Source organism: Cydia fagiglandana, chromosome 1, assembly GCF_963556715.1.
Source record: "Cydia fagiglandana chromosome 1, ilCydFagi1.1, whole genome shotgun sequence".
Taxonomy (NCBI): domain Eukaryota; kingdom Metazoa; phylum Arthropoda; class Insecta; order Lepidoptera; family Tortricidae; genus Cydia; species Cydia fagiglandana.
This window is the reverse complement of record NC_085932.1, coordinates 8,933,418-8,946,384: the sequence shown is the minus strand read 5'-3', so window position 1 is coordinate 8,946,384 and position 12,967 is coordinate 8,933,418. Positions and strand designations below refer to the sequence as shown.

General features: G+C 36.9%; 2 protein-coding genes across 2 annotated transcripts in view; one reads left to right on the top strand and one right to left on the bottom strand.

Moving 5' to 3' along the window:
* The window catches only part of LOC134680467 (uncharacterized protein K02A2.6-like), a 303,959-nt gene that overhangs the window by 89,476 nt on the left and 201,516 nt on the right, over positions 1 to 12,967 (top strand). The window lies entirely within an intron of this gene.
* Positions 9,041 to 12,858, bottom strand: LOC134663437 (protein YIPF6). The gene is made up of 6 exons (XM_063519803.1): positions 12,709 to 12,858; positions 11,985 to 12,104; positions 11,817 to 11,895; positions 10,427 to 10,601; positions 9,727 to 9,884; positions 9,041 to 9,289 (listed from the first exon to the last, which is right to left on the bottom strand). Exons 1-6 carry the CDS (start codon positions 12,733 to 12,735, stop codon positions 9,171 to 9,173), a joined length of 678 nt encoding a protein of 225 aa, XP_063375873.1. The 5' UTR covers positions 12,736 to 12,858; the 3' UTR covers positions 9,041 to 9,170.

Sequence of the window (12,967 nt, the reverse complement as noted above, 5' to 3'; positions counted from 1 at the left end):
GTAAATTCTGAAATACATCGACTACAGTAGGCTTGGAATGTAGGTGTTCAATAAATAGTTTACATTTCATCAAAAATAATATACAGCCTTACAGCCGACTTAGTCATTGTCATCGTGCCAATATCCATATTACATTTATTTATTGAAAACTAAATTGCACAAAATGCTAAAGTTGCTTTAAGGTGGTTCGCCTAGGTTACTCAAAACTTAACTCTCGCTAGATGGCACCACTTTTGCAAAATTTCAGATTTTATTTTTTTGTGAAATGGTCTTGGTATTTGTATACTTAAAAGTATGTTTCGCGCACTTTTTAAGTAAATATTGAACTATTAGAATAAACATTGAATACTTCATTGTGCAAAAACCACCTTTTTAATTCGACGGAGTGTTGCTGTCACGCTTTTTCCTACTATTACTCACACATGCAAACAGCAGAGATATATATAACTCCGTATAAGATAAATAAAGTCTAAGAAAAAAACGTGCCTCGGATGTCAAGCAAAAGTCACTGTCGAATAGATGGCGCCATATACCTTTGGTCTATTGTCGTTTAGATGGCGTTGGCGACATCGTTTGATATTTAACAATTTTAACACGTATCAGTGAAAGAACATGGGTCATTGTGGAACAATAAAAATTAATAATCATATATCCGTAAACATATTTTAATTCATTTATACATTTTCAATTTTATTTTAAGTTTTAATCGTGTGTCGATAGATGGCAGTAAATGTACCGTGACTACAAAATTTACTTTGACAGGACCCCTCTATACTATCTATTCTTTTTGTAAACAGTGTTTCCGTGATCCTTGTAGTAGACAATTTCACACAACGTAAGTATGTTGCAATAGCGTAACGGTATGTTCGTGGAAATACGTGCAAGAGGATTGGGGTTCAAGACTGGTGCGAGTAGGTAATTTCTTTTCGTTTCTCCTTTGTGTTATCTTACCTTTAAACGAGCAATTATTATATATATAATTATTTATTTATATACATATTTGGATGGTATCAGAAACGGCTCTAACGATTTCGATGAAATTTGCTATAAGGGGTTTGATCTCTTAGCTAGTGAACGGCGAGATCATCCATCGGTGTTTGACATCACTACGATAACCGACAATGACACATCACTAGAGGTGGTCGTCCATCTTAGATTGGTTTTACGCGAGAGCGTCTTGGCATATTATTTTCAGATCTATACTCTCATATTTGTGATTCCCTAATAAATGTTGTTATAAAGTGGTGTCTGGTGTTTTTACTCTTACAGCTTCAGAAGTGCGATGTGACCTTTTCGCCTACTACGATATATTTTGTCGTAAATTGGCAATACAAAATTAACCGGGCGTAGTCCTTTCTTGTTTCATTGTTATTGAACGTTATCGTTATATAAAATAATGAAACTGATTGTAATGAGTAAACGCATCAACACCACTCATCAGTTAGGGATTAAAATATACAAGGTCTTACCGTCCAAGACCTACAAGGATAACCTAACTAACCTCCTAAACCACTGTCGGCTGCCGACGTACTTACGTACGTACGACGTACGCCTTTGCCTTTTGTTGTGTTTACTTTCAGATATCTATTTCAGTTTACTGTCCATCATCAATGAACATGTCTGGCTAAAAAAAAATACATATAGACAGTGTAATACAGCTGACTCCAAGATGATGATGATGGAGATTACAATATTCACAGCAGAAGTTTACAAGACATAGACTGACAGTATGGTGTAATGTATAACAAAATAAATCCTTGGGATTACAAAGTAAGAATTAAAGTTGACTCAGGTAAGCAGTCGTTGATCCAACACCTAAGAATGCTCCGGGGCCAAAGTGGTAAATATTCACTGCCTCTCTTATATGTTGTGTTATTTTTGTGATTCATGTGCTTTCAGATACATAACATAATGTGATTATATACACATGACATATTAACACAATGCTATGATCATTTTCTAATGGTTGTGTGCGGTGAGAAGTACATTCAAGTAAAAGTCATACAAAACAATTTTGGTAATATAAATTTACCTTGATTGATACTATGTGTATGGTGATGTTATGCTTTCACAATTAACAATGAGCGCTACTTAATACTTTCCCTTTACAGTCAAATTAAAATAGATTCCAAGTTTTCAAAACCACAAACCGGTAAGGAAAGTGAATTGTTGTTTCACATATGTGTGTGTGTAAAACATGCTTATTGCAACTGAAATAATGCTTTGTTAGTATGTTTTTGAGTTGTGTAATTTCCAGAAATTTGACAGCAATGATTCTTGAAGTGAATTACCATACCGTTGAAGGCATTAGAGCTCAGACCTCTATAATGAACCCAAATCGACATGGATAATATTTCAAAGTTAGTTGGTTATGGATGCCAGTTATATTATGTTCAAGTAATTCATTATATGCAGAAAATGTTGATAAGTGACTAATCTCTGATGTCATGGAAAATGAGGTATTTATTTAGAAATAAAATTATTGTTCATGTTTTACATGGATACTAATGGTTAGTATGTGTTACATGGACTGGGTTGGTAAAATGCACTTTGTGAATAAGCAAAAGGAATTATTGACATCTATTTGTAGCTGGTTAGTATTGTCTGTGACAGGTTTAGTCACTCCATGTTTCCGGAGCCTACTCAGGCTGAATATTTAAAAAAAGATGTTCCATATCTCATATAACCTCATACATCCTTGCAATTCATATTAAGTTGGAGACATACTGCTATAGTATCTCAGTAAAAATGGCAAGGAAAGTAACAAGGATAATTTCTGTCTGTCTGTACATATTATCTTATTAATTATGAATAAAATGTTTATCCAACCGTTCCATACAACTTATAGTATGTTGTGTTGTGATTGTTTTGTTCATAGGGATGTTGGTTTATGTTTGCATTGCAAATATTTTTCACAAAATGTCATGTTATAAAATGTACCAAAGACATATATTTAAACAGACTTACCAAACTAATGAAAATTTTATTGGCATTACATTGTCAAGTGTTTGAGTTATTGACAAAGATAATCATTTGTGTTCTAGCAGTATTTTTCAGATGCATTTCCTTATAACAAAACTTGATTGCTGGTGAAGTTTTGATCATAACTTTATAATATTTGCACCGGTGAAGTATGATTACAGGAGTTTTCAAGGTTTAAATCTTATGAAAGAGATGGACATATTGAACTAGATATTTATTTACTGAGCTGAATATGATTGGTAAAGCAGGTTGCTGCTAATGGTAAGCAAGGTGAATTCTTTCAGGAGTCAATATAGACTTTGACAGTCTACATGATGTACATGTCTTTTACATACAATTGCTACTGGACTCTAAACGTACCGGTCAGTTAAATGTTAAGTGGATGAATACTAAACGAAGGTAAATAGCTTGGTTAAAGCTTTCTAAGTAACTATTTTAACCCGTTCACTGCTGCTGAACATTGACCGAAGGATATCATGTCATCATGAGTTACTGTTTGAAGTTATTAATGGTTTTCGTCTGAACTTGTAGTGTGTTATGGTACTGTTTGCATTATAAAACAGTACACTTTTATTGCTTCTGGGTTTCATAAATCAGAAGTTGTAAAAAAAAACAATAATAATTATAATGTTTCACAAATTGTGTGGGTTCACTATAAGTATCTATTTCATTGTTTTGCAAACTGCATAAACTGTGGTTTATTATGTTATGAACTCATTTACCTTAAAATGTGTGCTTGCATGGCATTTAACAAAATTATTTAGTTTTGTGCAGGTATAAGTTAACCTGGAGAATGATGTGATGAGTTACCTACACATAAAATGCACATATACAGCTGAAGAAAATCAACTATGTCTTGGGATTGAAAGCTTGATGGTTTAAGCATATGTGCCATTGATTCGGTTGATTGATCATTATCAATACACACTTTCATGATGGTTGAAAAATACAATTTGTGAAACCTCGGTAAGGCGAACCTGGGTAACAGAGGAACCTCGATAACATGAACTTCTGTTCAGGGTCTACTGTAGTTCAACCGTGGTATAGTAAGAGTGTGGCCTTTATTTAGGGGCACGGAAGAGGCACGCCAAGTTGCACATGATCATTTACATTGGTTGCATAGTAGCAACTGCTTATTATCTTATATTTTCCATATTAACGCCAAATGCTGCTATTTCAGGTACCGTTTTCAGATTAAGAACTGACGACAAGTATATTCTCAGATTAAGAACTGAGATATAATTTTATTAGACACTCGGATTGAGAACTGAGTTATTATTTTATTTATATTACTTACTCTCGGATTAGGAACCGAGTTGTGACTTTGTTTTATTTCAGATTTAGAACTGTGTTACTGTTGTCATACTAATGTGTTTTGTTAACGGGTTTGCCGACTAATGAAGGCAAATGCTGTTATTTCAGGTACCGTTTTCAGATTAAGAACTGGCTATATTTTCAGACTAAGACTGAGTTATACTTTTATTGAACACTCAGATTAAGAACTGAGTTATTATTTATATTACATACTCTCGGATTAGGAACAGAGTTGTGATTTTGTTTTATTCCAGATTTAGAACTGGGTTACTGTTGTCATACTAATGTGTTTTGTTAACGGGTTTGCCGACAAAACCTAGAAAATAAACACATTGTGCTTGATTAAATATTGTAGTAACCATGGTAATGCTTGCGATATGTTATTTTATGCCACCTCACTGTTAACCATTTTACTCTAAAGGCTGGTTCATAATTCTACCGGTTGCTTCAATGTCTGCTATAGAGCTTTATTTATTGTGTGCTCTTTAAGAAAGGCTGTTACTTTTGTCTTGGCAAGGGATGCTATCCTTAAGAGGCTAGTTCCTGGCGCCGGTAATCGCAACAAAGGCTTGAAGGAGCGGTCTGTTGCTTGTCACTATCTGTTTTTGGTTTCTGCAGTGTAGGCCTTAAGAGGCGGTCCATTGCTGATGACAATTATGTCATAGTATTAACTATCCTTAAGAGGCTAGTTGTTTTTGGTTTCTGCAGTGTAGGCCTTAAGAGGCGGTCCATTGCTGATGACAATTATGTCATAGTATTAACTATCCTTAAGAGGCTAGTTGTTTTTGGTTTCTGCAGTGTAGGCCTTAAGAGGCGGTCCATTGCTGATGACATAATACTAACCTTAAGAGGCTAGTTGTTTTTGGTTTCTGCAGTGTAGGCCTTAAGAGGCGGTCCATTGCTGATGACAATTATGTCATAGTATTAACTATCCTTAAGAGGCTAGTTGTTTTTGGTTTCTGCAGTGTAGGCCTTAAGAGGCGGCCTATTGCTGATGACATAATACTAACCTTAAGAGGCTAGTTTTTGGTTTCTGCAGTGTAGGCCTTAAGAGGCGGTCCATTGCTGATGACAATTATGTCATAGTATTAACTATCCTTAAGAGGCTAGTTGTTTTTGGTTTCTGCAGTGTAGGCCTTAAGAGGCGGTCCATTGCTGATGACATAATACTAACCTTAAGAGGCTAGTTGTTTTTGGTTTCTGCAGTGTAGGCCTTAAGAGGCGGTCCATTGCTTATAACATAGTACTATTCTTAAGATGCTAGTTTGTCCCTGGTATCTGCAGTGTAGGCCTTAAGAGGCGGTCCATTGTATGTGATATGAGATTATCCTTAAGAGGACCATTATTTCTACTACCGATAACTGTTTTATCTATATCGTACTATTTGTTGTTGACCTTGAGAGGTTGGCTTGAGACTTTGTTTACAAAAGGATATTTAAATGACCTTAAGACTGATGATCTCAAGGTTACCTTAAAAGGGTTGCTTGCACTAATACCTTCTAGAGATCGCTGGCGCAGTTCCGGATCCAGTAGACGTTGAGGTAGTGCCTGTTCAAAATGCCCAGTAGAACGAGTGCGTGCAATGGGCTCCGTGACAGCCTTATCGTGAAGGGCTGACTTCTACGGTCGTTGCCCCTACAAGGGCAGTGGTATTCTAGCCTGCATGTGGTATTTTAACACGGTAATGTTTTCTTTTTGTCCAATAATCAAATCTGTGGTTATCTGCCATTAGTCACGATGCTAGAAAGCGGTGACATGAAGTACCTACTTGATTACGTCGCCATTAAGGGTGATTATGTAATTTATTAACAATGTTGCTAAAGAGTGCTCATGAGTTCTCTCCAATCATAACTGCATCTTTCTCATGTATTTACAGAAGTAGACCTTTTGACTGTGATGGTTATTACGGTATAATTTTATGGCTATCAAGCCGGACCTGTGATCAAAGGGTCTAACTGTGCCATTTGCGCATTAATATATCGTCGAAACCTTATCATGATTATTTTGAACAACATTGTGGTATGCTAATGCAAAGCCTATCGATGGCGCTAGGGTGAATTATAACACCTTGTTATATTAAGGAACTGAGGCTTTTCACATGTATGTTACAGAGTTTCGTGAATAAGAGTTTGTACTGTTTACATGTGCTGTATCGGAGGGCACCTATGCACATGCATGAGACGTGTCCCACGTTAGCCTCCCACCAGTTGAGGAGCCAACTCAACGGAGAAGCCAACCAGTAATGAACTGGTGGAGGCTACCGCCACCTGGTGAAGGCCCAGCTTGCTGCGACTGCGTTGGCTGCGGCAGTCTTCAGTGGCGGCCTTGATAACAGTGACCTGACGGGACGTAGGTCGGGTCAGAAGATGGCCGAGCTGAACGGCGAGATCATCCATCGGTGTTTGACATCACTACGATAACCGACAATGACACATCACTAGAGGTGGTCGTCCATCTTAGATTGGTTTTACGCGAGAGCGTCTTGGCATATTATTTTCAGATCTATACTCTCATATTTGTGATTCCCTAATAAATGTTGTTATAAAGTGGTGTCTGGTGTTTTTACTCTTACACTAGGTCTATGAGAAAACGCGCATTTTTGAGTTTTTATGTTTTCTAAGCTTTGGTCGGTCTCCCAGATATTCAATCTCCGCTTGGCAACTAATCCCAGAATTGGCATGCGCACTAGTTTTTACGAAAGCGACTGCCCTGACCTTCCAACCCAGAGAGTAAACTTATTTGGATTAGTCCGGTTTCCTCACATTGTTTTCTTTCAACGAAAAATAGGTATCGGTGTGTAAATAGGTAGGTATCAAATGCTATTTCGTACAAAAGTTCGAAAAATCATTGGTACGAACCGGGGATAGAACCCGTGACCTCCGAATTGCTTTCGGCTAGGCCAGCAGCGCTTCCCCCACATACTCAGTGTTATCAGGTTTTTTAAAAATCAAAAACGATTACTTATGAAAGCAGAAGAATATAAATGATCGTATTAGATTTATAATTGTTACATATTTGCCGTAACTAATTTTTAAAATGTGTTTTTCAATTAAAAGACACGTCAAGATTGTTTACCTTATTTCTAATGCTAAAAAAAACAAACTATAGTAATAATTGTGTTTTTCATACATAGACAAAATCCATTATTTTTAACCACAGGAAATTTTATACACTACTTTTTAGGGTTCCGTACCCAAAGGGTAAAACGGGACCCTATTACTAAGACTTCGCTGTCCGTCCGTCCGTCCGTCCGTCCGTCCGTCTGTCACCAGGCTGTATCTCACGAACCGTAATAGTCCGTAATAGACAGTTGAAATTTTCACAGATGATGTATTTCTGTTGCCGCTATAACAACAAATACTAAAAACAGAATAAAATAAAGATTTGAATGGGGCTCCCATACAACAAACGTGATTTTTGACCAAAGTTAAGCAACGTCGGGAGTGGTCAGTACTTGGATGGGTGACCGTTTTTTTTTTGCTTTTTTTTGTTTTTTTTTTTGCATTATGGCACGGAACCTTTCGTGCGCGAGTCCGACTCGCACTTGCCCGGTTTTTATTGCAGTGAAGATGTCCTGATTGTAAAAATCAGAGAGATTAGGTAGAGTATAATTACTAATTATCTTTGTAAAAATAAAACAATACGTGTAGCCCATACTTAATAATCGATTTATGATAATAAGAAAAATTAAATAAAAATAAAAAAACAATACGAAATTTAGGTGTAACAAAAATACAAAAAGTTATGTTCCAGCATACAATGACTGGGGATCGAACCGGGAATCTTCCGTTTGCAAGCAAAAAAGCGACTGTTTGCATAACACGCCATGATAGTTCTTAGCTAAGCTGACGAACTTCTCGCTTAGGTCAATTAACTACCTGTCAAATATCAGTGTCAACAAAATTGCACTAAACATGACGGCACTCCAAATTCGAGCCGTGGTCAGCCCGGCAACGTCGGAAATGGAATGGCAACGTCGCAAATGTATCTGTACACGACATTTGTGACACACACATACGTAAATTTGATGAAAAGTTAACTATGATTTTTGCATGATTTCTGTATGAAACATTGTTTTCCTGTTAATTTCGCGCAAACGAATATTCGAAAGAAGATAAATGCGAAAATATTTGTGTACTAATAGTGTGTAGTTACTTAATGAGCTTTGATTGAATTTTGTATGAAAAGCGAACCACCTTAAGGCATTCCACTGAAATTATAATAGGACAAGTCATTATGTAATTGATGACGATTACTTGACTAGCAGCGCAGCCCGCTTTTGGGGCTTACATGAAGGTTAAAAAGGACTATAGAGACCAATTAATTAGTAAGTGCCAGTTGCACCATCCGCACTTGACAGACTGATCAAGTGTCCAACATCACCCGGCGCGCCGCGGCGGTTTACTATGAAACTTTCCATACAATAAAATTTAGGGAATGCTTTAACGGTGACACGCGGTTTGGTGCAACCGACCCTAAGTCTGTTTTAATATTATATCTGCCAGCATAATATCTCAATACATTCAACAATTACGTTGTGCAAAAGAAAAAATGCTATATTTGTATTATCATAGTAAATACGTTGACCTATCTACAGATATGTTGAATACTGAAAAACATTGCATATTGGGAAGCAGAGTACCTTACGCACCCAAAAACTTTAGATAAACATCAACATAGTTGGTTCGACAACATAAACTTGTAAGGATTATTGTTACATAAATGTAAATAAGACGGATTAGAATTGATCCGATAGCATTATATTAACAGTCAATAACTATGACTTAATTTACATCAAATATTCACATAATTAACCTAGTAAATTGTCCGTATCACAATAATAAATACACAAATTCACTTATCTTAGTGTGCGTCTAGACGTTGCTGTGCGACACGACGAGCCACGACAGGATGAAGTAGAACAGGCAGATGGGGTACACCGCCAGAGCCTTCTTGCCTTCTGGTTGGCTGTCGCCTAGGAATTTTGTGGCCGCTGAAAATGCACATAAAGAACTTAAATAACATCTCTACAAAAAACTTTATAAAAAAAAACATTTGCAACATTATCTCAAAGATAACCGGTCCTCCACCTGGTGGGGCTCCAGCTAAAATAGGCTACGTTCCTACTAGTCAAATCAGGTTTTTTTTTAGAACTGTTAAAACGATTTGTTAATATGGAATTTATATGAAAACGAGTATAGTGACGTCACGGTCAACTCACCTACTTTTTATATTTCTAACCAATTTATTAAATAGTCATTGTGTTTAAAAATAACTGCTACCCATGTTTTTCTAATAATATCTGGTGCTTTATTTCGTGCATGGTGTGAAAGAATGTATTTTAAGTAGAGGAAACTTCCCTATAGGCATTGCCACTGGCGCTAACAGGTAAAAATTATAACGTATTACCATATAATCTGTGCAACTCACCAAAAGTCGCCCACATAAACCCAATCATGGATATGACGAAGCGAAGGAAGAACAAAAAGGTGTTCTGCGTGGAGAACAGTATTATCCGGCAGATGACCAGCGCCAGTGCAACGGGGAATAGGCAGTAGCCCAGTACGCACACCGACTGGAAGAATGAGCTGGAACAAAGCAATAGATTAACATGAAACAACGTCACCAAGCTATGCTTGTATGGAAAAAGGTAGAGAACATGAGAAAAATCATCCTCCCAGCTACGTAAGCTGCAATGCAAAGATGTATTTTTCTCTGCAAATGAAAGTCCAGTTCAGAAAAAAATGATACGCACAGATTTATGCTGACAAATGAATAAACTATAGACCAACCGTTTAAATGAGTCCTCGCCTGCGCGGTACGGGGGCAACGGGTAAGGACGACTAAGGGCGGCCGCACCTTCCCCGCCTTCCTTAGTCATCCTTCCGCGCACTCAAGCGGTCGGTCTAAATGTAATCATATCAGTGTTAAATATCTTTAACACCAATATAATTACCACCAGACCACTCACAGAGCAAAAAAAAATTAGGTGACATATTGGTATTATAAATATTTTGGTATTTGATGTGGAGTTTGTGGACACAATTTCAATTTGATTGGCGTTATTGGTTTTGACTTTTTTTTAAAACAATGAGACAGTAATGATGTAAAAATCCCATTGTGTACTTACATATTGCCACCCAAAAGTTTAGAGTTGATGGTTACAACGGCGGCGCCGATCCAAACGAGCACGAACACCTCAGCAAACTCGGGCCCGCCGTCGTTGGAGTTGTCCGCGCGCTCGGCGGAGCCCTGCAGGAACGTGGCCATCAGCGTGCACAGGAGCAGCGGGCCCCACAGGTCCCCTGGAAATTTACAATAAACCATGTTACAGTTTTGAATGATTCACGGTTAGTTTCACTAGACTTATATCGAACGGGATATAAGGGCCACCCCACATCTAGCGTCCCTCGAGCGTCGGCGTCTACAATTCTATCGCCGCTGCTCGACGCAACGTCGACGCAACTGCGCAGCGACGTCATTTTCCATAGCGCTGACTAGACGCCGACGCTCGAGGGACGCTAGATGTGGGGTGGCCCTAAACCATGATAACCTTTTGTATTGTTTCCGAGCTCCCAATATTTCAATAATTTAAAAGGTAATCAGGGTTCATATCCCGGTCCATATAAGTCTAATAAACCATGTTTTCTGAATGGCTGCATTAGACCAACAAAATAAATAATATCGATTCTTTTGCCAGCAAGTCAACAATGACGCATATTTCTAAATGTTGATCTTGGCTCTCATTTTATATTTGTGACGTCCCTCGGGTAAAGGTACCTTATGGCGGTTGGCCCTTACGCTATTATTAACGCCGCTTCAATATTATTGCGGCGCTATGCGACGTAAGCGCCAGCGCCCATAAGGTACCTTTTGTCATGGAACATCTCATTTATTTTTGATGGCATTACATTTTTATTTATTTTATTTTTTATTTATAGCCTTATATATTCCATATTCTTTTTAGTATGGCTTTATTTATTTAATCGTATGGCATACATGTTTTTACAAAATAGGCAATATACAATTTTACAGTTTTATCGCGAAATAATAAAACGGGTCCAGAGGAATACAATTTGTATTTTTAGAACTAGTTTTTTTTTTATTATTATATTTTTTAATTTTTTTTTAATTTATTTATTCATTATTTTTTAATTTATTTATTTATTATTTATTATTTATTTTTTTATTTGTTTATATGGATCCCTCTCTGGGTGAGAGGGCATTACATTTACTGATTTCAATTGGTAGCCGATAGGTAGTCAATGACAGTGTGACTGTTCCATTCCATTGACAAGAACCTGAATGCTATTTCAATGAGCTAGGACAGGGGTTTCCAAACTATTTGATAATTTTTTGTTGATGTAGGCATTGGTTTCCATTCACGGGCTGGGTTGACATTTGGCTCTTTTCGTATTGGTAGGCTAGGGCTCTAAGGAGAATCTTGAGCTAGAGTGTTGCTAAGGGTGCTCCTGAGGGCCCTCTGATAAAAGAAATATATAAAAAGAAACAATACTTACATTCTTTTAACAAACTGGTCTTTTCTCTGGGGATAAGGACATGGTAGAATTTGTTACCCACAGCTCTCAGGTCACGGAGCTGAAATAAATAACATTGATATCAAAGAACAGAAATAAAAACTATACTCTTAACATAAATGTAGAAAAAGGAAAGCAAATGAAACTTACAAATGTCTCTTTAATGGGCTCATCTAGGGTGTTGAAATCCATGCTGTCTCCGGAGGGCACTCCCCGTGTCGGAACATTCATTTCCCCCTCTACCACTCCCACGTCTCCTGCTGGATACATCTGAAATGTTAGGCACAATGATTTATCAAGTTTAACACCATGATGGATTCATTCTATCACTCTTGATATGATAGAGAGGAAAATAATACATTTATGTTTTCACAGTATGGCCTCAGACCTCTATTGGCTAATGCTGCCTGGGGATCTAGTCACAAATTACAATTATGATTTTATATTTCATACACATATTTTTTCTGCTGGCAAAAGACTGCTCAGTTTGCTTCCAACCACAGAACAAGAAAAAGTATTAAATCCAATTGCATTAACGCACCTGTACCGTGAATTCAAAGGGTAATTAACTAAATCAACAATCAGAAATAACGAAACAAATTACAATTTCATGCGATACAAAATAAGTTACTGCAGCAATAACATTTATGACTCATTTATTCCATATTAATAAAAGTAATTATAACATGACAAAAAAGAAGGCATTTGACAATCAGGTATATCCAAATAGTTTTACTGGAAGATCTCTGAATTTCTAATCGGATTCGCTCGTTTTACAAGATTTGTATCCTTAGAGCTACAGAACATACTGAAAAGGTCCTTTCAGGAAAATATACCAGCAATAAGCTTGTAGTAAAATAATTAAAGTACTTACATCGAATTTTGCGTCAAACGATGTCATATTCGTATTTAAGAGTCACGTATTATTTACAATGATATAAACGTGTAATAAATAAAAATATTGGAATTCCAACACATCAAACTATTCATTCCTCCTCATATTGACAATTGACATGACATTTCTTTCTAGTAAAACTGTTTGAAACAGCCTTTAAAAAGTTCAATCAACGGAAAGGATTCCGTTCGTAACATTTTAAACAATGTCTTTATCTGAGTGGCATCCATTTTGGACA

What these genes read in the sequence shown, in the direction of transcription:
- LOC134663437 (XM_063519803.1), bottom strand. Translation starts at nt 12,735, where the DNA reads ATGACATCGTTTGACGCAAAATTCGAT. An exon ending in CGTTTGACGCAAAATTCGAT is followed by an intron (nt 12,105 to 12,708) that starts GTAAGTACTTTA and finishes CTAACATTTCAG; the next exon opens with ATGTATCCAGCAGGAGACGT. An exon ending in AGCCCATTAAAGAGACATTT is followed by an intron (nt 11,896 to 11,984) that starts GTAAGTTTCATT and finishes TATTTATTTCAG; the next exon opens with CTCCGTGACCTGAGAGCTGT.